Source organism: Hyla sarda, chromosome 1 (assembly GCF_029499605.1).
Source record: "Hyla sarda isolate aHylSar1 chromosome 1, aHylSar1.hap1, whole genome shotgun sequence".
NCBI lineage: Eukaryota > Metazoa > Chordata > Amphibia > Anura > Hylidae > Hyla > Hyla sarda.
The window spans coordinates 384297098-384322709 of record NC_079189.1 but is presented as its reverse complement, the minus strand read 5'-3'; the positions used below and the strand labels follow the sequence as shown (position 1 = coordinate 384322709).

Below are 25612 nucleotides of genomic sequence, written 5' to 3'. Positions count from 1 at the left end.
GATTGCATAGTGGTATTCTACGCCAGTGATTCCCAAACAGGGTGCCTCCAGCTGTTGCTAAACTCCCAGCATGCCTGCACAGTCCGTGGCTGTCCAGAAATGCTGGAAGTTGTTGTTTTGCAACACCTGGCGGCTCCGTTTTGGAAACCCTGCTGTACAATACGTTTCTCATTTTTATTGGGGGGGGGGGGGCGCACAGTGTAAGGGGGTGTATATGTAGTGTTTCACCCTTTGTTAGTGTAGTGTTTTTAGGGTACATTCGCACTGGTGGAGGTTTACAGCGAGTTCCCCGCTAGGAGCTTGCGCTGTGGCGAAAAATTTGCCGCAGCCCAAACTTGAAGCACAAAACTCACTAAACCTGCCCGTGTGAATTTGGGGGGGGGGGGGGGGGGGGGTACCTCCAGCTGTTTCAAAACTACAACTCCCAGCATGCTGGGAGTTGTACTTTTGCAACAGCTGGAGGCACACTGGTTGGAAAACCTTCAGTTATGTTCTGTTACAAGTATTTTCCAACCAGTGCCTCCAGCTGTAGCAAAACTACAACTCACAGCATGTACTGATCGCAGAAGGGCATGCGAGTAGTTATGCAATAGCTGGAGGTACGCAACTACAACTCCCAGCATGCCGAGAAAGCTGTTTGGGCATGCTGGGATTTGCAGTTTTGCAACATCTGGAGAGCTACAGTATAGAGACCACTGCACAGTGATCTCCAAACTGTGGCCCTCCAGATGTTGCAAAACTACAAATCCCAGCATGCCCAGACAGCAAACAGTTTTGTGGGCATGCTAGGAGTTGTAGTTTTGCAAGTTCTGGAGTGCTATAATAGAGACCACTGTATAGTGGTCTCAAACTGTAGCCCTCTAGATGTTGCTAGGCAACTCTCTGGCTTCCGTAGGATCCAGCTGCACGACATCGCCGCCCGCCGATCTCCGACACCAATAGTCGCCCGGAGGGTAAGTGGACTTCGGCGCCGGTCCTCCTCGGTTTCCCCGTTCTGCCCCGCCTATTGTGGGTGGGCAGAAAGGGGAAAACGAAGCTCCCACCTGCTATTGGTCGTCGCTTCTATACGACCAATAGCAGGGATAGGATGGGTGGCACCACTGCCACCTCACTCCTATCCCTTCAGGGGGATTGTGGGTGTCTTGGACAACCCTGATCCCCCTTATTTTCCGGGTCACCATAGACCCGTATGACCCGGAATAGCTGCAAGTGTGAATTCTCTTGCAATTTGCGGCTATCTACGACATTTGGGGGGGGGGGGGCTGATGACCCTCCTGGGCATTTGCACTGGGTGACTACTTATCGATATCAGCAGTCACCCCGGTTCAGTTCCGCCCGGCAGGGACCGAAATTCCTACGGACGTACGCGTACATCCTTGGTCCTTAACCCCTGAAGGACCATGGATGTACGCGTACGTCTAAGCACCCCGGTAGTTAAAAGGAAATCTGCAGTAAAAACGTATCCCCTATCCAATGGATAGGTGTTAAGTGTGATCCCGGATGAACACCGGGACCCCGGCTCTGCCACAGCTCTTCTGTGGTGGCCGCAGCATCCCTGCCTCTCCCACATAGTTGTATTGGGGGTTCTATCAAGCTCACTGACATGTGCATTAGCCGGCACACAACGTCGGGGCCCCGTTCATGATATTTGGGGGTGGGGGTTATCAGGGATAAGTTTATTTCACTGCAGTTGTCCTTTAAAAATGGGGAAAGGGAGGCAACTTAAAGTTCCACCCATGTGAATCCGGCCTTCGAGGGACTGTCAATCTTTGAAAAACTTAGGAGTTTAAAATATTAAATTGGGACTCTTGTTCCAACATTATTTCTTTCATATTTTATCATATTTCCCTGTTTCACTGATCAGCAGTCTGCACCTGGGGTACTGCCTTACCACACAGTGCAGAACAGCCACTGTTAGCACAACTTGAAAAAATTTGCACACCTTTGTGTTTAAATGTCATGCTTTCACCAAAAGATATGGTTCTGATCACTGTCTAGAGCAGTGAGAGTTGTAGTTTTGCAACATCTGGAGGCCCGCAGGTTGAAGACCACTGGTCTAGAGCAATGAGCTTAGCACTATAATGACAGGATAACTATTTTATGGGTAGCATACAAGTCTGGGAAAAGCAAAAAAAAAAAAAGCCATCAACTTGCAATCAGCGACTTTAATGTCTCAATCACTTCCAAAACTGCAGTGCAGTGACAAGTTATATTTTACACCGAAGGAAGCAGCAGCTGTATGATAGCCAGTGTTATCATATTCAAGTTCTACCATTATCTGGACATAGCAGCTTTTCTTTAAACTTCTTAACCTGGGTAACTGTTTCAAATAGAACATGTGCCATAGACAATGCTTCAAAACCATGTTTAGAACTACAGCCATGCTACACTGTACACATTTCTGTAGATTGAAGTGCAGTACTTCTACTGCTTGGCAGAAAAATAAATCCTTTAGACCCCCAAACAAAAGTGTTGTCTAATCTGTGGTATTGTGTCACTGTAGAGATGCAGTACAAGCCAAAAACTTGTCCAATTAAATCAGAGCTGGAAAATCATTAGGGTCATCTGGATTCAAGACAAACTCGTGCACCTAAAGAGAAGCGAAGCATTAATTAGAATTATGAAGCCTGTACAAAATTTTAAATAGATTTTATATATAGATACACACACACACAGTGGTCCCTCAACTTACAAAGGCCTCAACATAAAATACAATGGTCTTCTCTAACTTGAAACCAGACTCCACATACAATGCTACGGACAGTCCAGATCTGCAGAACTTGCCATTACCTGGAAGGACTGACCAATCATAATGGACATTTTACTGGTATAACCCCTGTATTCCTAAAGTACATGCACTGACTGGCTGTCTGGTGGCACTTCCCTTTAGTACATGGTGGTACTTCATGTTCTGTACTACTATTTACCTGTACCTAGGATAGCTGTTCCTTTGGATACCAGGTAGGAGCGGCTACATTTTACCTTTCTGGGACATTGTGTGTACGAATCTCCTGTCCTCTACATAGACAGTGATTTACAGCTCCCAGCAGATCTTTCTTACTTTTATGTGTAAGGATTTTATCTATATGTGTTATCTACTTTTTCTTTAATCCTCACTTTTTCATTTAATCCTCATTTTTTTGGACGACATTTTGGGGTCTTCAGAACCAATTACCAGGTTTCCATAGAGTTATGTTCTTAACATATAATGGTTGTCCTGGAACCAATATTGTAACTTGAGGGACCACTATATTCCCAGACACACACACGATAGATTTCTATCACATTTATAAGAATCTCAGGTTTCCACATAGATGCCAGTCACTTAGGAGAAGATTTATCAAAACCTATGCAGTGAAAGAGTGGTGCAGGAGTCTGGGCTTGATAATCACAAATCTGCAATCTGACAAATTGACATGATGCAGATTTTAAATGTGGCGCAAAAAAATTTTTTTTAAATAAATCGGCCAGTGAATGACCGTTCCATGCAAGCTGACAAGATTAATCTCATCCACATCCCACAGAAAACGTTACACACTGAAACATGTGAGGGAATTGACAACATGATTGCACTTTTCAATGCTGTAATGTGAAATCTGAAAAAATATCACATTTGTGATGGTTGAAGAAAATAAATGCTTATGTGTAGACTTTGGATGACCCATTTACACTGTAGATCTGCAGAATTTTAAGCAACAGAATATAATTTCCATACACATGAATGTGGTTGATCCATCAAAACACATACACTGATCTATGCTATTCAGAAATCCATATTATTTCTTCTAAATGCCCTCTGGAGGTTTATTCACATTAGGAAACACTTACATTTTGCATGAACACAAGTATTCAGATCCTTTGCTATGGCCCTTGAAATTTAGCTCTGGGGGCCTCTATTTCTCTTGATCATCTTCGAGACATTTCTACACTTGGATTGGTCTGTTGCACTGAAAGTTCACAAGAGCACATGGGCCTCCATTATTCTCAAATGGAGAAAGTTTGAAACCAACCAGATCTCTTACTAGAGCTGGCCACCCCAAACTAAGTATATCAGCAGGGAGCCTGAGCTCCAAAGATCCTGTGTGCAATTGGGAAAAACCTTCAGAAGGTCAACTATCACTAGTCAAAAAGACACATCTGGAGTGAAACAGCTCTCAGCATGTTCTCTGCTAAAACTATACAATGGCAATTGTATTTGACACCTGTAACTGTTTAATGACCACAGCTTCCCACGTATGCCGTGTTACTACCTCGTACTCTCATATTGTACTGGTATTAAAAACAAATATAAAAAAAAAAATCTGATCAAACTGCAAAGTTAAACTTTGGAGGATCAATTCTAAGAGTGATGCCTGGAGGAAACCAGGCACTGTTTATCACCTGTCCATTATCCCTACAATGAATCATGGTGGTGGCAGCAACTGTACTTTATACCTACATTATGGCTTTCATAAGATAAGGTCTCTTCTCTTCTACCACTTCCACGTCCACGCCCTCCACCTCTTCCTCCACGGCCTGGACGAGGGAGACTTCCAAAGTTAATATCCAGCTGAGAGGTTATATCATTAACTGGTCTGCGGAAACCATAGCTGTAATCTTCATCGTCCTCCTTTGAATTCTATTGCCCATAAAATAAAATTGTATCAATACCAGTAAAAGAGCATACTTTAATTCGTACTAACCAGAGGGCCTCAAAAAAAAAATAAAAAAAAAATAAATAAAAAAAATATGCATGAGTGCAGGGCTTCAGTCTTGGCAAGAAGGGGCATGCGTGAGTGACTGAAAGCTAGGGTTCCCTCCCAGTGACTAGAAAAGTGAAAAAGTAATGGCTGACAGCAATTAAAGCTGCTTTTAACCCCTTAAGGATCAATCCAAATAAACCTGTTCGCCCCTGAAAGACCAGGCCTGTTTTTTCAAATCGGGGGGGGGGGGGGATGTCTGGTAACATTTTGCCAATCACGATAATTCTGACATTGTTTTTTGTCACAAGTCGTCCTTCATGTACATAGTAAAAGTAAGCCGATATCATTTGTAGTTTTTTTTTTACAATGCAAAAACTCATGAAATTTTTACAAAAAAAATGACGATTTTTTGCTATTTTAACACTAATAGGGTGCATATATTTATACTTACTGACCAAATAGTTTATGAAACTTATACTTTCAGATGTCTACTTTATTTTGACGTCATTTTTTTTGTTTTTAATTAACATTTTAAATTAGGTAGAAGTCTAACTAAGTCTAAGTCTAACTAACTTCAATTTAACTTGAAATTTTTAAAATTTGAAAAGTAAATTTTTTTTTATGTGGTATGCAAGGTTTGCAGAAATTAAAAGGTAGTAGAACATGGGAACCCCCCCCCCCCCCCCCCCCCCCAAATAACCCCATTCTAAAAACTATACCCCTCAAGGTATTCTCTTCGGGGTACTGTGTAGTAATTCCTGCCAAAAACTATGGTGTTAAAATACTCAAAGTCAGTGTTAAAAATTCAAAATTTGCAATTTTTCACAAATGCATCATTTAGGGGGGCATATTTTTTTGTACATCACTTCTGATATTGAAAGAAATGCACCCTATATATTTTATTTAGCTGCTTGTCCCATGTTCGGAAATACCCCCGCTTAGGCCATATATGGTTCCTTGGCCGCGTGGTAGGACTCAGAAGGAGAGGAGCGCCATTTGGCTTTCAGGGCAGAACAGTACCCCCACCCCCACAAGTGACCCCATTTATATACTGCACCCCTACTAGTTATTGGCTGCACCAGGGACCACTCTGATTGGTCCTTGGTCGGCTGGCAGTATAACGCGTCTGTCTGTGACAGTTAAGGCTCCTGATGGATATATCCGCGATGTTGTGGGAATAAGCACCCGCTCATGGCGAATATATCCATCACTGCTGCGGCTGGGAAGCTCAGTGTGTCCGCTCATGACTGCTGGCGGGAAATCCGCCGCTATGAGTGGACACACAAAGCTACCCAGCCGCAGCAGGGAGCTCATTACCGTGACTGCTGCATAATGTGTAGGATCCCATGGTGGACATCCGCAGCATATTACATGCTGCGGATGTCCGCCAATGCGATCCTACACATTATGCATTTTTTTAATTAGATTCATTTAATAAAATGTATTTTTATTTTACACCACTTATTACATTTATTTATTTTTAAACTTTTTAATGCTTTGGAATACTTAGGCAGCATATAACTGCAATGCTTTGGAATACTGCCAGTTTTCACTAGCAGGCAGCATATCAGGACGTGCCTCTGGCACGTCCTTTCAGGCAATCCCCAGGGCAGACCTGGGGGTCAAAGACCCCCAGGTATGCAGCAGCACCCCGCGATGCTCCGGGGTGCTGGAGGAGAGACAGCGGGAGCCCCCTCCCTCTGTCAAAACTCCTTACAGCACGCTGTCACTTCTGACCGCCGCTGTAAGGGTTAAATTGTCGTGAGTGAAGTGAACTTCACTCCCGGCAGTGCGGCAGGCCGCGGCCACACAGCACCCCGCGATGCGGGGTGCTGCAGAGGAGACAGAGGGAGCCCCCTCCCTCTGTCATAACACTTACAGCCCGCGGTCACTTCCGACCGCAGCTGTAGGGGTTAAAACTGCCGGGACCGAAGTTTACTTCGGTCCCGGCAGTGCAGCAGGGTCCCGGCTGTGTGATGCAGCCGAGTCCCTGCCGCAATCTCGTGGGTGCACTGGGCAGTACCCACGAGAATAATGGACGAGTATAGACGTCCAAGTGCCGGAACGCCCGCCAACCTGGACGTCTATACTAGTCCATGGTAGTTATCGGGTTCAACTTTGCAGAATCACATGCTTACCAGGCCTGTGTCTAAGCGTAAGACCGCAGTATGCGAGGGAAGGAGGGAGTGACTACAGCATCTAGACAGAAGCCATACTGCACCAACTTTCAGGATCACCCTGTGGTCCCCACAACACAACTGTAGTGGGCTGATCAGTTGTCATGGTTGCAAAGCCTTTTGAATGCCTTTATGGCTGCTATGCTAGACTTCTTACTGTCTGCCTACACAAAGTACTCGATTGCTCCGTCTGCCCCCACCTTGCGAGATGCACTAGTGTCAGTGACTGCCCTCTTAGCTATTCACAGTCTACAGTGATGCCCACCCCTCAGATGGTGACTGGATGAGAAGGCAGTCACTGCTGAGACTAGTACATCTCAGAAGGTAGGAGCCATGTACTGTTCTTGTGGTTAAGGGATACTTTTTCAAATAACTGGATAATCTCTTAGCATTTTATAACAGCCTTACCACCTTTTCTGCATTACTAGTTTTAGGGTCAGCCCTGCTTTTGAACCATCATACTAGCCATCGGATTGCCAAATTCTGCCACATGTGAGCATGGGCTCTGAAAAACTGCAGAAACACATAATGGACAACCCACTAGACAGGCGCAAGAGATCTTCCTATTGCAGATTTTTTGTTCTGTTGTGGATGATTCTTAGACAGTTTTGCAAAAAGTGGAGGGGCAGTGTATTTGCAAGTGACATTCAGATGTTGACAAACTTGCTGGGCTGCTCTGCAGGGAAAATGACTGCAACAAGGCCAAAATACCAAGTTTATATTATACTATCCAAGCCATTATTTTGATCCAATTAAACAGAATCATTAAACATTAACATTAAACACTTGGACGCGTACGGGTATGCCCCCCCAATTCCAAATTCCCAAAGCTTTCACGAGCGGAGAACGTTTTAAACCTGGTGGGTTCCGACTGCTATCGGAAGTCAGGACCCAGGGTTAAAGCCGGGCATCAACAATCGGGCCGATGCCCGGAATTAACCCTGTAAAATGAAAGTGAAAGAATCCCAGCAGAGCTGATCGGGACTATTGCACAAAAAAAAAAAAAAAAAAAAAAAAAAAAAAAAAAAAAAAAATTTAAAAAAAAATTTAAATTTAAATTAAATGTGAAGCCCCTCCCCTAATAAAAATTTTTATGGCAAAATGGCTTATTTCCCACCACAAATAAGTTTTTGCTGCAGATTAGGTTATAAAATAAGTAATGTCATTACAAAGTACAATTGTTGACAAAATACAAGCCCTTATGAGTCTGTATATGCAAAATTGAATGAGTTATGATTTTTTTGAAGGGGAGGAGGAAAAAAAAAAAAAACTCGGTCCTTAAGGTGAAAATGGGCTGAGTCCTTAAGGTGTTACCCAGTGGGACGTACACTTTTCTGAGATCCACTTCCGCTGCAGACATCTCGGAAGTATAACTTCCAAAACCGGAAGTTTGCAGGTAACCAATCAAGATCATTGCACAAGGGCAAAGCCATGCCTAATGTTGAAACTGTGGCATGATGTTGTTGCAACAGTGTGGCCACTGGTCACAGCATGTGGTGGTATATTTTAAAGACTGATCCGGGGCAAAAGTAGAGTTCTGGGAACAACCTGGATAATTTCCCCTTTAAAAAAAAAGGGAACTTCTTATCACTTTCACGGTGCCTGAACTACATGTCATAAATCTCTTCCTGTCAGGTATATGGAGAAAGCTAAGTCACTGGTGCAAACTCTGATGACTCATTGTTTGGGCAGCATGAAAGTAATGACAGGTTCCATTTAAAAAAAGGAAGTGAGTGGTACATAAAGTGGTAACAGACACTACAGGCAAACTTACATTCTTATATTTGGACTTATGGATAACAGTAGCTTTGGAAAGTACAGAAGGATCTGGTTTACGAAGATTTAGTTCAACCTTTGGTCTGCTTTGGTCCTGAATAGACTTCCATTCATCCAGCGACATCTCCCTGACATAGTCTTCGGCATTGTCTTCTGGCAGTCTAGAGTGAAAACAGAATTTTTAGTGAATGCTGCAGGTCCTCCATTCTTATTAGTAGGGGTTTAAAGGTGAGCCCCATAGTTACACCTAGGGCCACTTTTGATATGCCAGTGTCTTTACCCAGGGAGTCCCTTAAAAGGGGTATTCTCACTTGGGGACTTTTTTAGTATATCCACAGGATGGCGGTACAACGCCTAACACATTGGCTCCCAGGCCCCCTCCAGCCTGTTTGCGTAATGCAGCCTGTTTTTTGGCTTCCTGGCTGCAGCAATTTGCTTAAAGGAGAAGTCCCATGTAGAAAAAGTATTGTGTTTTAAATGCAGAAGCAAAAGTTATATCACTTTGTAAATCAATGACTTCACCCATCTTGTAAGTAAAACCTGTTTTTCTAGCTTCTTTGTTCAGAGAGGAAGTTCAGCAGCTCCCTGTTCTGATGACTTGCGACCCCCCATTGAGCTGCATTATGCTGGGGGCCGTGATGTCACAATTTCCCATAGTTCTGCAGCTTAGCCAGCTCTGTGCACGGCAAGGGAACCTCCCATGTGCAGCTTCAGCCAATCATAGAAGCCCCAGTGAGCTGAGCTCACGTGTCTTCATCTCCTCGGCAGGGAAGCATCTGACAGCCAGCTCAGTGTTTATAAGAGCAAGAACGATGTCCCGAGAAGAAGCAGAGGGGGAGGGGGAGATCCCTGCTTTCCCCTGCACTGATTACAATCTGACAGCAGGTCAGTCTGAAAGAACAATGTCCTAAGAATAGAAGCAGGGGGAGGGGAAACACTGAGCCTGCTGTTAGGAAAGTGATCAGTGTCTAGGTCAGTGTAGCCCAACCAGGGTGCCTCCAGCTGTTGCAAAACTAAAACTCCCAGGCATGCTGGGAGTTGTAGTTTCACAACAGCTGGAGGCACCCTGGTTAGGAAGCACTAGTCTAGGCTGGGCTACTTCTATGATGAACTGAAAGGCATTATGGGAGACAGGAAGTCAGGGACCTCCATGTACCAGGAAGTACCGATCTTTCAGAGGGGATGGCAGGAGAAGGGAGAGGGTGAGATACATGAGGAGCAGATTGTCAGAATGGTGAGCTGATGCACTTTCACATGATATAAAAAAAAATTTGTGACTTGGTCCATGATACTTCTTCTTTAACTTTCCATGACATGGGAAGTTACGCAAATTGTAGGGTCACATGTAGTGCATCCGCAGCGCATTTCAAGCTGCAGATGTGCTGACTGCAATCAAAAGAGTGAGCTCCCTACTGAGGCCGGGTAGCTGTGTCCCTGATGTTATCCACTGCTACTAGCGAACACAGTGCTACTTGGCCACAGCAGGAAGCTAGCCCTTTTGACTGCCATTGGCACATCCTCAGTGTAAATACTAGGGCTGCACAATCGAAAAAGCAATCGAATCGTGATTTGAGATATAGCGATACGGCCCCCCAGGAAGACTGGTGGAATGTGACATGGAGGAGAATGTGGCAGGGGGAGGGGAGAATGTGACATAGGGGAGGAGATAGAAATTAAATGGGGGAGATGTGAAATGGGCAGTGGGCATAAAATGAGTGGATAGTTTTAAAATGAAGGCGATTGGACATGAAATTGCGGATTTCACCATTTATTATATTACATACCGAAATCGCAATATTTAGGCCCATAATTGCAATCATTTTCCCATATGGTGCATCCATAGTCAATACACTGCGGATACAAAATTTATGACCCCAACCTTGGGTCTATTCACACGTACAGTGTACTGTGTAGGATTTGAAGCTGTGTTCATTCATTTAGCTTACATTGAACTCTGCAGCTTAAAATACTGCTAAATTAAGTTACATTAATGAACACCGCTTCAAATCCTGCACATCAAATATGCACAGGATACTGTGTGTGAATACAGTGTTTTATAGAAACCTAGTTGCAAGCCCCATATACCCATGGTCCTGTGTCCCCCAATGAAACGCTCGAGAAAAGACATTTAGGAAATTAACATGAACTTGCTTTATGTCTTGCTCTTCCTCTGTTGCCTCAACAGGTTCCATGGCTTCTACATTTTCTACAGGTGTTGGATCTACATCACTAGAGAATAAAAAAAAAAAAACAATTGATATTTAGAGAAAATATGCACACACACACACTATATTTAGAGATATATAGGAGATTGAGTAACACCAACCTTAAAGATTCACATTAACATCCAACGCATTGAAAATGCTTTCAGACCTATTTACAGTGTTCTGTAGCAGCCTAGTGAATTAATCACAACTGTGGTAATTTCAAGGTGTAGAATGTTGGACACTGCGGCATGGAAAGTACCCAAGAGCACAATAGCCTCCTTCAATTTAAGAATTATGAAGTTTGGAACACCCTAACCAGTAGAGCTGGCCACCAGACTAATCAAAAAGGAGAAAGGCCTTGGTAAGAGCTGTGATCAAAACCCCAATGGTCAATCAGGTACAAAAAGCTTGTGTGCAGATGGGAACAATTTCCAGAAGGTCAGCACTCCACCGGTCTGGGCTTTATTAACACAATGGCGAAAGCCTGGCTGATTAAACTTTTTGCCATTGTCCAATACCATCACTGCTGTTAAAAAAGGACTACTGCAGCGAGACAACTTATCCCCTATCCTGCCACACCTCTCCCATGCAGGAGTGTCGGCTGCAGCAGTGGACACCCCCCTCCATGTATCTTTATGGGAGAGGCGAAGATGCAGCGTTCGTGCTTCCCTGCCTCTCCCATATAGATGAATTGAGGGGAGGGACTTGTCATGTGAGCCATGGTTAACTGCTCCAAGTGAGGGCAGCTCCATGTTACTTTTGGGACACTGTACCGGACCCTGAAGAAGCTCCTGTCCTCTACAGTGATTTACAGCTTAACAGCTTTTCTTTTATATCTAAGGACTTTATCTGTATTAGCGTGCATTCACACCATGTTTTGTACATACGGGTGCCGGATCCGGCGGAAAGGGGGGGGGGGGAGGAGGAGAAGGGGCAAACCGGGCTCTCCCGTACCCCGGCCGGATCAGCCCGCGACTCCATTTACTTTAATGACCCGACCGGAGTCAAACGGTGACTCCGTTTGACTCCGGTCGGGTCATTAAACTTTAGAAAATTAGGGAAAGGTATTACTGTTTAAATAACAGCCTAAATTAGATAATTTGAAAAGAATGGTACATTAGGAAACCAGGAGATTCATCTTAAGGGTATGTTCACACAAAGCTGGTGTGCTGTGGATTTTCTGCAGTAGAATCCCTTGTTGAAAATCTTCAGTATTGCAACAGCAAGGTGGAAGGGATCTGTAAAAATCTCATCTACATGTTGCGTAAATGATCCACACAAACTGATCTGCAGGGACACAAAGACATTAAAGTCTGCAATAAGCCCTGAATTGTAGAATAAATCTGTTGTGGAAAACCTGCAGCGTATCCACCCTGTGTTAACATCCCCTTTACAAATATACAAAATACACCCTTTATATAAAAGTTCTTCATTTGGCTGCATAATTCTGTACCTGCAAGCATCCTTGAATGAGCCCCAGTTGCGAGGTCCACCACCACCCCTCTTGTCTTCTGCTCTTATTCTACTAGATAGAAAACAGTTTTACACCAAGTAAAAAAGTTAAGCAGAGGGAAGAGAACTCATGCTACATCAAATGTAACCAATATAATGTTATCAGTGCACATAGGAATGTGGTGTTGGGGGGGGGGGGGGGCGGCACAACACACCGATTTAGATGTATTAGTGTCTTCTATAGTTAATTTTATTTTAAAAAGTTCAGTGCCAAGTACATACATGGAGTGCCAAAGTTACCATAACCTATGCTCCATAGTAGTAAATACACCATGACTGACCTGGACAGACTCCAATAAAGGCGTACTTACTATCAGTCAATAGTAAATCTGCTACAGCGTTCTTCTGCAGTTCTATACATTATAAAATAAAGTTGCAAAACAGTAACCCAATAACTGATTTAAAAAATAAATTTATATTTAGTATAAAAATTTGCTTATGTTACAATGAAACCTGTAGTTGCAACAAAAGCATTTGAAAGTCACCTGAATTAAAGGGGTTGTTCAGATTTGAAGGACAAGCGTGCCATCTTCTACAAACGGCACTACACCATTGGTGTCAAGTACTACAACTAGACTCCATTACCTGTGCATTTTAACCCAAAGTTCATGTCACAAATATGCTTATTGGGGGTAGATTCATCAAAATTTGTGCAGAGAAGTTCACCAGTTGCCCATAGCAACCAGACTACTTTAATTTGTGAAAAGGACTCTAAAAAATGTAAAGCAATCTGGCTGGTTGCTATGGGCAGCTGTTCAACTTTCTTGGCACAGATGGAAAAGTTGCAGAGATTGCTGCAACAGATGTGCTGTAGCTTTGCACAAGGTTTAGCTTCACTGTCACCAATACATGGCTTTTCTATGTGGATTACAAAGAAATCTGCATGTTTTTGTACTAGAACATTTTGCAGCATGCAAGTGGGGTTATAAGAACCCCATTCACTCCTGTTGGATGCAGATTATTAACAGATTTGATGAGGTTTTTGGTAGATAATCTGACATGTGAACATACCCATGAATGAAGACCACCAAGCTGCAATACCAGACACGGCAGGTATGGCCATCTTCCAGAAACTGCAGCACATAATTTAACATGAAAACCAACCATCTATGTTTACAGAGAACATACTTACGTTCTGTCACTGCCACTGTGCCTTTCAAACTCTCTCTTTCCTCTTTGATCATTTTCCATGTTTCGTGGAAAGCCTCCTCTTCCTCTCCCTCTCATTCCTCCTCTCTGGTTAGCAACCCAGTTTCTTACCTGCTTTTCCTTCTCAAAACTTGAAACAAATACAGAAGTTAGATTGTAACCATTACAGATCATAATGCAAAGAATCACCTGAAAATTAAAGTGTACCTGTCAAACTTTGTACTGTTGAGAATCCCATTATATGTATATTTTTACTATACATTGGTTAAAGACATGTATATTTTTGGTGAAAAATGCTGTCTTGTCCCTGCAGCTATTGCCTGTGTGTCTCTGCAGAGACAAAATACAGGACGTGTGGGTAGGACAAGCAGGGCTCTGCAGGCTCCTGGCTTGTCAATCATCCTGCTGTATGAGTGTCAGAGCCTCACTGTACAGACCCCTGCTTCTCCTGCCCTCACTTCCTGTATTTGGACTCTTCATAGAGACAAAGGAAAAGCTGCAGGGACAAAAATATACAAATTTTCTAACCAATGTATATTTACAAGTACACATATGGTATTTACACTATATAAAAAGTTTGTTGATGACAGGTACAATTACACCCCCCCCCCCTCCCCCCTTAAGAAATAGAAATTAAAAAACTATAAATTGTAGTTAAGTAAACGTAGGTATTGTATTCCTTTCATATTCTGTACATATTCTTAGGGGACAATATAATGCCTGAGCTGCTTTTAACACAGTTGGAACCAAGTTTGCACATGCCTGTTTGAACGAAGTTTTTTTCCCATATATACGGTACTAAATCAAAAAAAGGAGTAGTGTACTGAAAAGTACTTCCAGTCTCAAATGAAAAAACTACTCACCGTCCTTCGCTCCCGTAAAGCCACTACAGCTGTTCGGTCTTCCAGTCCGGTCTTCCGTGTGCACGGATCGTCACACTGCGCTTAGCCCATCACCAGCCGCAGCGATACCCCGCCTCGGCAGATGATAGGCTGAGTGCAGTTTGACGACCTGTGCACACTGAAGGAAAGCAGTTTATTTTTGCAGCCCGGCCACAACGGACTGTAAATACTTTTCAGTACACTACTCCTTTAACCAGTTAAGAAAGCAGGTTTTACAGGTACGCCCCCATTCCAGAGTCCTTAAGGACTTGGGCATACCTGTATGTTCTCAGCCCCGTTACCAGGGATTAAAGTGTTCTCACAAGCAAGAGAACATTTCAAACATCGTGGGTCCCGACTACTATCAGCAGCCAGGACCCAGGGTTAATGCCGGGCATCGCCGATCAGGCCTATGGCAGACATGAACCCTTTAGATGCCGCAATCAACTTTGATCACGGCGTCTAAAGTAAAAGTAAAACTATCCCGGTAGCTCAGCGGATCTGATCGGGACTATCACGATATCCCGATCAGCTTCCTGGACGACAGGAGGGTCCTCACCTGCCTCCACTGTCAGACCACGAAGAATAAAAATAAAAAAATAAAAAAAGTTATGTCATAGGGGGTCAGAAGATTACAATTTTAAACATACTAATATTGATTTCACCGAAAAGTGCACTGCATAGAAACAGAAGTACTAAAAATGTAGCAAAATGGCTTTTTTTATTTCACCCCACAAATAATGTTTTGCCGCAGATTATGTTAAGTGATGTCACTACATAGTACAATTGGTGATTCAACAAACAAAGCCTTATATGGGTCTGTAGGTTCAAAATTTAACCAGTTATGATTTAGGTGGTGAAGAAAAAAATAAAGTGCAAAAAGTCCTTAAAGCGTACCTGTCAGATCCAAAAAAAAAATTATTTTTATTTTTGTTATATATCACTCAGTACCTAATTCTGACCATGTACATCTAATTTGTGTCTAGCACTAATTTCTCATTACACTTGACTTCGAAGAGAACAAATTGCCAGCGAGGAACACGCAGATAATCCCTTTATTGAATAAAATCATATACGACTAAGGGCGGCACACGCCTGAAACACGTTATGTTGCTCCTGTGTTCCTGATTTTATTCAATAAAAGGGATTATCTGCATGTTCCCTGCTGGCAATTTGTTCTCTTCGTTGTTTGGTGTAGCCATGCACCTGCAGTGCTGTGGAAAGGACACCTATCCGGTGAGCTGATCTACCTGCCTTCTTTCTTTGCACTTTTAACTTAGCTCACTAGTCTGAATTCCTCTCAAAGGGCTGGGGCGTGGCCTCACTGCAGGTCTCTGCCTCCTCCCTCAGTATGCCGTCTCCCCTAGCATTAGCAAAACTTCAACTCCCAGCTTGTCCTCACGGACAGTAGTGGGACACAAGCTGACAATGGGAGGATTTTTCCTCCAGCTGTCAGCCCTGCACTCACAGCCGTCAATCATGAAGTAGGTCCATGACATAGGTGATTATGCATGAACACAGCAGGACTAGTATGTGTCCAGGCAGGGGGGGGGGGGTTGGGAAGGGGAGATTGTGTTTAGAAAATTCTGTATTCCATACTGAAAAATCCAATTAATGCAATTGCAAGACTTATTGGTGTTGCATGCTTTACAACAAAAACTTGATATGTATCTGACAGTGCCCATTTAAGGTGAAAACGGGGTTAAGGGGAAGTATAGGGGGGGGGGGAATTTATCAGAGGATTTACCTTTATGATTTATTTGTTGCAAGATCTCAATGTAAAAATTAGCGACTTGGTTTACACAACAAATCAAAGTGTTGTGATACACGATTCATAGTAACTAACGCAGCGGTAATTCCTTGTTAGGAATTTGGCGCAAATCTACACAAATCCAGACCTGGGAGATCAAAACCTGTGCTGAGGAAAAGTTAACCAGTTCCCCATAGCAACCAATCAGATCTTTCATTTTTAAAAAGCAATGGTCTGCAATATTTAATAAACTTGACACGTACAAAAAAAAAAAAAAAAAAAAAAAAAAAAAAGTGTATAACATTTGTTCATCTACACCACCCTTAACCCCTTAAGGACTCAGCCCATTTGGGCCTTAAGGACTCAGACAATTTTATTTGTATTTTTTGTTTTTCCTCCTCACCTTCAAAAAATCATAACTTATATTTTCATCCACAGACTAGTGTATGAGGGCTTGTTTTTTGTGCAACCAGTTGTCCGTTGTAATGCCACCACTCACTTTACCATAAAAAACGGCGCAAAAAAAAAATCTATAAATAAAAAATACTATGTGTGGGGAAATTAAAAAGAAAAACCACAATTTAACAAATTTTGGAAGGTTTTGTTTTCAAGACGTATAATTTACAGTAAAATGATATGTGCTTTATTCTTGGAGTCATTACGATTAAAACTATACCCATGATAACACTTTTCTATTACGCTAAAAAAATAAATAAAAAAAATTAAAAATATTGCAAACTTAACCAAATTAGTACATTTTAAGTGTTTAAGTCCAAAATAGCTGCTTTTTTTTTTTATAAACATTCACTGTACGGTATCCTTAACATTTTATTTTAATAGTTCGGATTTTTACATACGTGGCGATACCAAATATGTATATAAATTATTTTTTTTAAAACACTTTTTGGGGGTGAAATAGGGAAGATGGTACAATTTACGTTTTTATTGGGGGAGGGGGTTTCACATTTTTTACTTTTACACTTTAATAGTCCCCACAGGGGACTATTTATAGCAATCATTCGATTGCTAATACTGTTTAGTGCTATGCATAGGACATAGCACTGATCAGTGTTATCGGTCATCTTCTGCTCGACTGCAGACCAGAAGACCCGTGAAAGGCAGCGGAGGCAGGTGAGGGGACCTCAGTCTGCAGTTCTGGATGCTGCAGATGCCGTGATCTGTACTGATCACAGCATCTATGTGGTTAATGGTGGACATCCGCACAATCGTGGATGTCCGCCATTACCGGCGGGTCCCTGGCTACTATTAGCAGCCGGGACCTGCCGCGCATGACCCGAGCATCGCTCCAATGCTCGCGGTTATGCATAGGACGTAAATGTACGTACTGGTGAATTAAGTACCAGCTCTCCAGGATGTACATTTACGTCTGGCATCGTTAAGGGGTTAATACATTCCCCCTATGTATGCACAATGGCGAGTGTCACAAGCCACTGTTTTATATTTACCACAAAATCCAGTTTCCCACTTAAAGGGGTACTGCAGTGGAATTTTTTTTTTACGTCAACTGTCGCAGGAAAGTTACAGATTTGTAAACTATATGACTGATAGAATATAAACACAGCAATCAGGTGGTTATTCAAAGGTGTGTCTTTATTGAATTAAAAGTCCAGCGGCATACACAGGCAGGGGAGTCTGAACTTGGGTGCAAGGGGGGGGGGGGGGTTCAGAGGCTATGGACCATTGTGCGCACATATTGCCTGGTCAGGCCATGATGGACAAAGCGCCGAGTGCGTGCAATGGTCCGTTGCCTCTTCCCTTCCCCCCTGCACGCAATATAGACAACGCACCTTTGAATAACCACCTGGGCTGGGACTCCTAGTTCTGGTCAGTCTGTGACAGGTGACAGCATTCTGTACCTATATACTACTGAACAGATGACACTGCAGTGTTTCTCAAGTGGAAACCCTTAGTCTTTCACAGGTGATCTATTTATGGTCAGTGCATCACTACAGTTATGTCACCTGTGAAAGACTAAGGAAATCCCGAAAACATGACCTGTTGGGGTACTTGAGGACTGTGCTTGAGAAACAAGGTAAAGTCTATCCACAAACAAAAGATAATCTCATACAGATGCTGAAAAACAGTACATACTCATCAATGCTGTACTCCAGGGGCTTTTCTATGACATTAGGACGGAACTCTCTGAAGACAGCTCGACGTTCCGATCTTTCCACTTTCACTTCTGAACCACTGTTTTCATTCTGAGGCACTTTTGGCACAAACTGTTTTGGAACTTGTTTAGGAGCTTGTTTTGGAGCTTTTAAAAAAGAAAAAAAAATTTAAATAAAAACCCCACACTTAAAAATTGCAGTTTGAACTCCTAAAAGCATTGCTCAATTACAATTTTTTCTCAAAAAATAAATAAATAAAAATGTTAAAGAACTCATAAGTCTAGGGCAAGATGTCGAGACTGACTGAAATAGGGGTCGATCAAAACAGTGATTTGCTGCAGGGTTTGGATTTTGGCACTGTATGGAATACCTAGGGCATTATATACAATACTTTTGCGTCTTACATGTCATAACATATATTACTCTTCCATCTACTGTGTGTGAAGACTGGAGGCGACACGTTATTTTTGTACCAGTCACTGAATATGACCCTGCCTCACACAAACCTGGGGCCTCCGTGTTTGCAACGACTATTGTCCTTCTGTCCTTTTGGGATTCTTTTCTGTTGCTCTTTTGGTTGCCAGGTTTTTTGGCTGCTTCTTCCTTCTTACGACCAAGTTCACTTGACGCCTGGTATAGATAATCTAAGGGATCAGACTCATCATCCAGAAGTTGGAAAAAGCGGTTTTCTACTGCACAGCCAAAAGCTTCCTGCATAGTGCTGGAAACAGGGCTCCCTTGTACAGGTTTCATGCCTCCTGCAAAGAGAACCATAAAACAACGCCTTACATTACACACGTCCCATATGGAGTCAGAGTACCAATAGACTGCTATAGTCCCATATCACCAGGCGAGACTGTTTCAGCTTTAATTACACATACAATTTTGCAACAAATTCCGATTACTTCTCCCTCCCATAGCAGTTGAAAGGTTGAAGGGGTTGTCCGGTAACAAAAGTGATTTTTGTCTTACCATAAAATCCTTTTCTCGGAGGATCCATTGGGGGACACAGACCTTGGGTATATGCTGTTGCTAGGAGACTTGACACTATGGAAACCATTAAGTCGGCTCCTCCCAGCCGATATACCCACCTACAGAGCCTGAGGTAATCAGTTTAGTCACCAAGCAGTAGGAGATGACCAAGAGGTAGAGAACCAAGCCCAGTCCGAGGCAACCAGAACCAAAAAAAATAGCTGAACACATCCTCGGACAGGTAACCAAACAAAGGGCGGGAGCTGTGTCCCCCAATGGATCCTCCGAGAAAAGGATTTTACGGTAAGATAAAAATCTCTCTATCGGCTCCATTGGGGGACACAGACCTTGGGACGTACCAAAGCCGTCCCTTGGGTGGGTAAGGAATCAGTCAGGTGAACGGCTGGACCACCGCCGCCTGCAACGCCTTACGGCCCAAAGTAGCATCAGCTGATGCAGAAGTATGAATCTGGTAGAACCTTGTGAAAGAGAGCAAAGACTGCCACGTGGCCGCTGTACAGAACTGCGAGGCCAAAGCCACGAAGTGAAAGGCCCAGGAAGCCCCGAAAGACGGGCGGAATGAGCCAAAACCCGGAAGGGGGAATCTTCCCCTGGGATGAGAAGGGGCTGGACAAAAAGACGGCAGGGCAATGTCCTCATTGAGTTGAAAGTCTAAACCATCTCAGGTAAAAAAGGACGGACCTGGATGGAAAACAACTTGCCCTGGTATACAACCAGGAAGGCAGAACGGCAGGAGAAAACTGCCAGCTGCCACTGACACCCACCTAATAGAAGTAAGAGTAACAAGGAACACCACCTTCCAGGGAAAGAGGCGAAGAGGAATGTCCCCGAGAGGTTCAAAGGGAGCACCTTGCAGGGCACCTAAGACCAAGTGTAAGTCCCAAGGGGGGAGAATGGGACCGAGAAGGAGGGGCAGTGTGCCACTCCCTGAAGCAGGTCTGGACATGAGAATTGAATGCCAGAGGACTTTGAAAAGGGCAGAACTTTGACCCTAAAGGGAGTTGAGAGCCAACCCTGACTGGAAAGAAAAAAGGGGTCGGGGAAGGAAAACCACGACCCGAGAAAAAAGGCTGAGATTCACACCAATGAAAATAAGACCGCCAGGTATGGTGGTAAATCTTGGCAGGAGGAAGGCTTCCGAGCCCTCAGCATGGTGCAAACCACTTGGGAAGATAAACTGCAGTCTCAACCTCCACGCCGTCAAAAGCAGAGACGGTAAATAGGGGTGGCACAGGGGACCTAAGATAGGAGGTCTGGGCAAGAGGGAAGGCTCAGCGGTAAGTCATTAGGAGCCTGACTGACAACGAACCACGCCCGTCTGAGCCAGTCTGGGTCACGAGAATGGGGGGAGGGGAACTCCCTCTGCTGCGAGTTTCCTCAGGACTCTGGAATGAGAGGAAGGGGAGGAAATAGATAAAGGTAGGGCCAGGCTCGACTAAGAAACAGATAAGGTAGGGCAAAGCCCGACCAGGAGAGAGGAACGCTGCAGTTGTGGCGGGACGAGTATAGGTCCACGCCTGGAGCGCCCTAGAGGTCGTAGGTCACTGCAAACACCTCAGGATATAGGGACCACCTACCAGTTGAGTATGTCCGGAATGAAGATCGCTGAGATTGTCGGAAACTAGAGTTCCGCCCAGAAGGGAATTTCCCGAAGCAGCAAGCAAAGATAGAATTTCCCTAGTCCCAGCATGTTGATGGGGAGAAGGGCTTCTGGGGGACCAAGGCCCCAGACCGGTCAGTCCTTGAAAACACCTCCCTAGCTCAACAGACCGGCAGGAAGGCGCACCCCTGAAAGGCAGGGGGAAACAAAGCCACCATAGAAGGGACCAACAGGACTGTCGAGAGAGAACGATCTTGCAGTCGAGAGACAAAGGGGACCTGTCCTACCGGAAGAGAATCACCAGTTGAAGAGATTGGTGATGAAACTGGGCGAATGGCACAGCCTCCACGGCCGCCAGCAACTGACCCAGGACAGTATGCAAAAGCGAATGGAAACTGGAGCAGGATGCTGAAGTTATCTGACTCGAGAGTCAGCCGAATGTCCGGCAGAGTCGAAAGCGGGAAGAGGCGTCGAACTGGAGCCCCAGGGGAGAGGTTGAACTTGTCACGATTAACCATCCAACCGAAGAGAAAACAAGGGTTGGAGGTTGAGACTAAGACTCCCCAGAGTCTGAGCCCTGGTTGGAGCTCTGATCAGGAGGTTGTCCAGAAAGGAATCACTGAAACAACTCTTGTCCGTAACAGGGCTATCACAGGCGTCAGGTCCATGGTAAGGACCCGCGGAGTAGTGGTCAGACCGAGGTCAGGGAGAGCCACAATAGAAAATGGACGTCCGGAACTGCAAAGTGGAAGTACTGCTGATGACTGGGAAATATTGGAATGTGGAGGTAGGCATCCTTGATGTCCACCGAGGGAAGAAAAACTCCCCTTTAACCCTGGACTCCAGCACTGAACGGAGAGACTCCATTTGGAATGGGTAGCAGAAGATGCTAGTGGAGATGCTCGAGAACCAAGATTGGGCGAACAGCAACGCCAGTCTTGGGGACCACAAAGAGGTTGGAATAAAAAAAAAAAAAATTATTGAAAATGTTCCCCTGAAGGAACAGGGACAATTACTCCCTGGATGAAAGGGAACTGGAACGCGCCCCGAAATGTCTCCGCTAGAGAGGAGGACTGGGGGTCCGGGAAGAAAAAAAAGCAGTCCCATGGAAGGGAGGCAAATTTGACCCTGTATCCGTTGGCTACAACATCCCTGACCCAGGAAACCTGAAAGTGCATGTCCAGGCATCCCGGAAGAGTAAGACAACCAACCACCCGAGAAAAGTCGGCGGGTGGGGGGGGGGGCGACCCCTCAGGTCGAGGTAGGCCTACGGGTGCCTGCTGGGGCCGCCAAAAAGCTGGAACGGTTAGCAGACCTCCGGGATGGACAGGTCAGGAAGGAGCTAGCCTTCTCCCCGTAAAGGCACCTGGCTGGACCTTTGTTGGTACCAAAGGTCCGCAGGACTTCCGATGGAAAGTGGTTCTGCAAGTCTTATCCAGAGGTATAAGGAACTCTTACCGCCCGTCGCCTCACTTCTTGAAGGCTGTGTCCGCATTCCAGGCTATAAGCCACATGGAGCGAAGGAGGGCTACCAGGCAGCCTGTGGCAAAGGCAGCACAGCGGCTGTGCATGGAAGCAGAACCCAGAAAATCTCCAGCATAGGAGCCTCAAAGAGCTAGTCTAAATAAATCCCCTGGAGGGATCCTGAATACAACCCTGGCAGAGTTGGAGAAAAACTGAAAGGGCATCTGACACCCAGACAGAAGCAAAAGCAGGAAGAAAGGAAGAACCTGCTGTCTCAAAGGAAAATTTTGCCAAGGTCTCCACCTTCTTGTCCACTGGATCCTGGAAGGCAGCCGCAAAAGCTAATAATCGCCTTAGAGAGGAGGGAGACTGGCAGATCCACAGTTGTAGGAGGTCCACTGAGCAATGAGGTCCTTTGCGAAGGGATACCGCGCTTGAACCTTCTTCGTTTTCTGAAACTTAGTCAGGGCGTCAAATTCAGCAAGAGAGCCGAAAGTCTTGGGTGCCGGTCGAGCACGAAGAAAGGAGACATGTCTGAAGTTCCTGGGTCCTTTAGCTGGAAGGTGTCTCTTATGGCCGAAACCAATGAGTTCACCGTGTCGGCAGAATTCGAGTGGTCCTCTGAGACGGATTCCGATTCGGAAACCTCATCCACAAGCTCTCCAGGTGAATGGGAACGCGTTGAGGCGGCCCTAGATGAGGAAGAGACTGACCCGGTACGCGGCTCTGGAGAGCCAGAGCGGTGACTGTGTGAGCATCCTCTGGAAGAGGGACACTTGTGACAAGCTGACGTAGCAGGGCCAGACCTATGATGGGAACGCCCGTACCTGTCCGAAGACCCCAGGGATGATTCAGAGGAAAAACCCCTATTATGCTTGCGAGAAGCGGAGCGATTCCCCCCAGAGGGCGACGGAGGGAGGACCTCTCCAAGGCAGTCACCACAGAACGGGAGACCTGCGCCAAGTCGGATATCGACTGAGGGGGAAGAAACCCAGGCTGGAGGGAAGGCCGAACTCACCGGGTCTGGTAGAACATCCCGGATAGTAATAGCCAGGGGGTCTGGGTGAGCAGTGGTGCAGGCAGAACAAGTAGGTTCAGCAGAACCAGACATGTTACAGCTATTACAGGTGTAATAAGGACCTAGCTATCTGTTTAGAGGAAGGAACAGTTCTGGGCACGGACATAGTAATAAAAAGGAACAGTCTCACCCTGGTCTGTGTCCCTCAGACTGCTGCTGTGAGCAGAGAGAGGGCGAGAGAGAAAACGCTGGACCAATGGCCAGAGGGCCATTACAAGGACACTTGAATGGCTCTGCAAACCCACTGTGCACGCACAGCACTGATTGGAGGGGATTCGCGCCATCCTGAAAGGCTTTGGCGGCTCAGGGTGGGTGGAGCTAATGCGCACCGGGCCGCCGAAGAAATAACCTAGATAATGATGGCGCCCGCTCCCGGCCCCGAGCGCACCTTGTGAACACATGTGCGCCTCGTGGGAACGCAGCGGGTGAATGCCATCCGCAGAACACTGCCGAAAACAAAGCTAAAAACTTCTATGCGGCCGGGCTGAAGGAGCGCCCGCCGAACAGATACGCCACGGCTGCAGAGGACAGCCGCCTCATACATACTTTGCACCAAACACACATGCCCACAATATATAAATGCCACTGCTCAAACCAATAAAAAAAATGTTCCCCCATAGAGTAAAAAGGGAGGGAAGAACCCCTCCTGGCCAGTCCCATAAACCCCTATATAAAAAAAATAAATAAAAAGGGTGTCTCCAGTTGTTGAGAGTCTAGTACCTAAGAAAAAGGGGGAAATACACTCGCCTTAGAAAAACTTACCTAATGAAGTCTTCCTGATGAATCCTTCAGCCAGCTTTTAGTCACCTGCATCATGCCGGGCTTGAAAAGCGAGACGAGCAGGGAAAAGTGGGGGACCTGGACCCGTGAGGTACAACCCCAGGCACTGGCCTTTGGCGAGAGGGGGTTGACAGTACATCCACGATGTCTGTGCCCCCTCAATCGCAAATGGGGAGAACACTATGTTCCTGAGTCCCCACCTGAAAACAGGAAAATAAAAAATAAACTAAACATCTCTATCTGAAAAAATAAAAAAGTTAGACCAAGTCTGGGGAGAACCCTAGACTAGTGTCCATTTCCTACAGACACTAAGCTTAAACTGATTACCTCAGGCTCTGTAGGCGGGCATATCCTGCTGGGAGGAGATTACTTTTTGGTTTCCATAGTGTCAAGTCTCCTAGAAACAACAGCATATAACCAAGGTCTGTGTCCCCCAATGGAGCCGATAGAGAAATGTAAGATCAATCAACTTAAAAAAGTATAGTGACAACAAATTCAGCTACTTCTTCCTATAAGCTGTGACATTATGTCACAGGGAAGCAGTGTCAGCCGGTGATCTGCAAATTTTAAAAATAAAATAAATTGTGCCCCTATAGCCGAATGTGAAGTGAAATATAGAATTGTGTACTAGCCCACTATTTGTCACAGTTCCTGCACCATTTATTAGATTTTGTACATTTACACTCCAGCTACACAATCAAAACCTGTGTATAATATCAGTGCACCTTCCCTGACTGATAAATTTCCCCTCAATGTGTCATTTTTACCTAACAGTGCACTAAGTAGAAACAGAAACCCCCAAAAGTACAAAATGGCTTTCTCTTCAATTTCATCACAAAATGTTGTTATGCTGTAGCTTTTATGGTAAAATGAAATGTCATTCCAAATGATTGATTCCTCCTAAGGGTATGTTCTCACAGCGGAATCTCTGCAAGTGGTGATTCCGTCAGGCAGTCGCTGAAAATACTTCTGCGGTAGGACCGCGGGGCACTGTGCCGTCACCACTGACAGCTATGCAGTACTCGTGGAGTTCCGCGCAAAAAACAAACATGTTGCTGAACATTCTGCTGCTGTAATTCCTCAGTGTGAACTGGTATTGCGGAAGACCCGTTCACTGCGTGGAATTCTACTTATGTGAACTTACCCTAAGGCAGGTGTCAAACTCAAGTTCATCGGGGGCCGCATCAGCAGTTTGGTCACCCTCAAAGGGCCAGTTGTATCTGTAGGACCCCTCCCCCCCATACCGTATATGCCGGCGTATAAGACTGGGTGTATAAGACGACCCCCAACTTTTACAGTTAAAATTTAGTTTGGGATATACTCGCCATATAAGACAACCCCTCTTGCCGCAATGTACAGTACCTTGTAGTTCCCCCCCACATTAGGTAAGCAGCATAGTTCCCCCACATTAGGTAGGCAGCACCCCCCCTC

General features: G+C 44.9%; 1 protein-coding gene across 9 annotated transcripts in view; it reads right to left on the bottom strand.

Moving 5' to 3' along the window:
* Window positions 1–2133: 2133 nt before the first annotated feature.
* The window catches only part of HABP4 (hyaluronan binding protein 4), a 79684-nt gene continuing 56205 nt past the window's right edge, over window positions 2134–25612 (bottom strand). For 8 of the 9 annotated variants that reach the window (XM_056525014.1, XM_056525010.1, XM_056524988.1 and 5 more), the window contains 8 exons: window positions 18773–19024; window positions 18247–18412; window positions 13487–13633; window positions 12296–12367; window positions 10787–10864; window positions 8634–8796; window positions 4439–4618; window positions 2135–2590 (listed from right to left, as the gene is read on the bottom strand). In XM_056525014.1, coding sequence (XP_056380989.1) covers window positions 2534–2590; window positions 4439–4618; window positions 8634–8796; window positions 10787–10864; window positions 12296–12367; window positions 13487–13633; window positions 18247–18412; window positions 18773–19019 — 1110 coding nt within the window. In that variant the 5' untranslated portion in view covers window positions 19020–19024 and the 3' untranslated portion in view covers window positions 2135–2533. Of the gene's footprint in view, window positions 2591–4438; window positions 4619–8633; window positions 8797–10786; window positions 10865–12295; window positions 12368–13486; window positions 13634–18246; window positions 18413–18772; window positions 19025–25612 lie in introns of all 9 variants that reach the window. The other variant, XM_056524953.1, reaches the window with a different exon arrangement.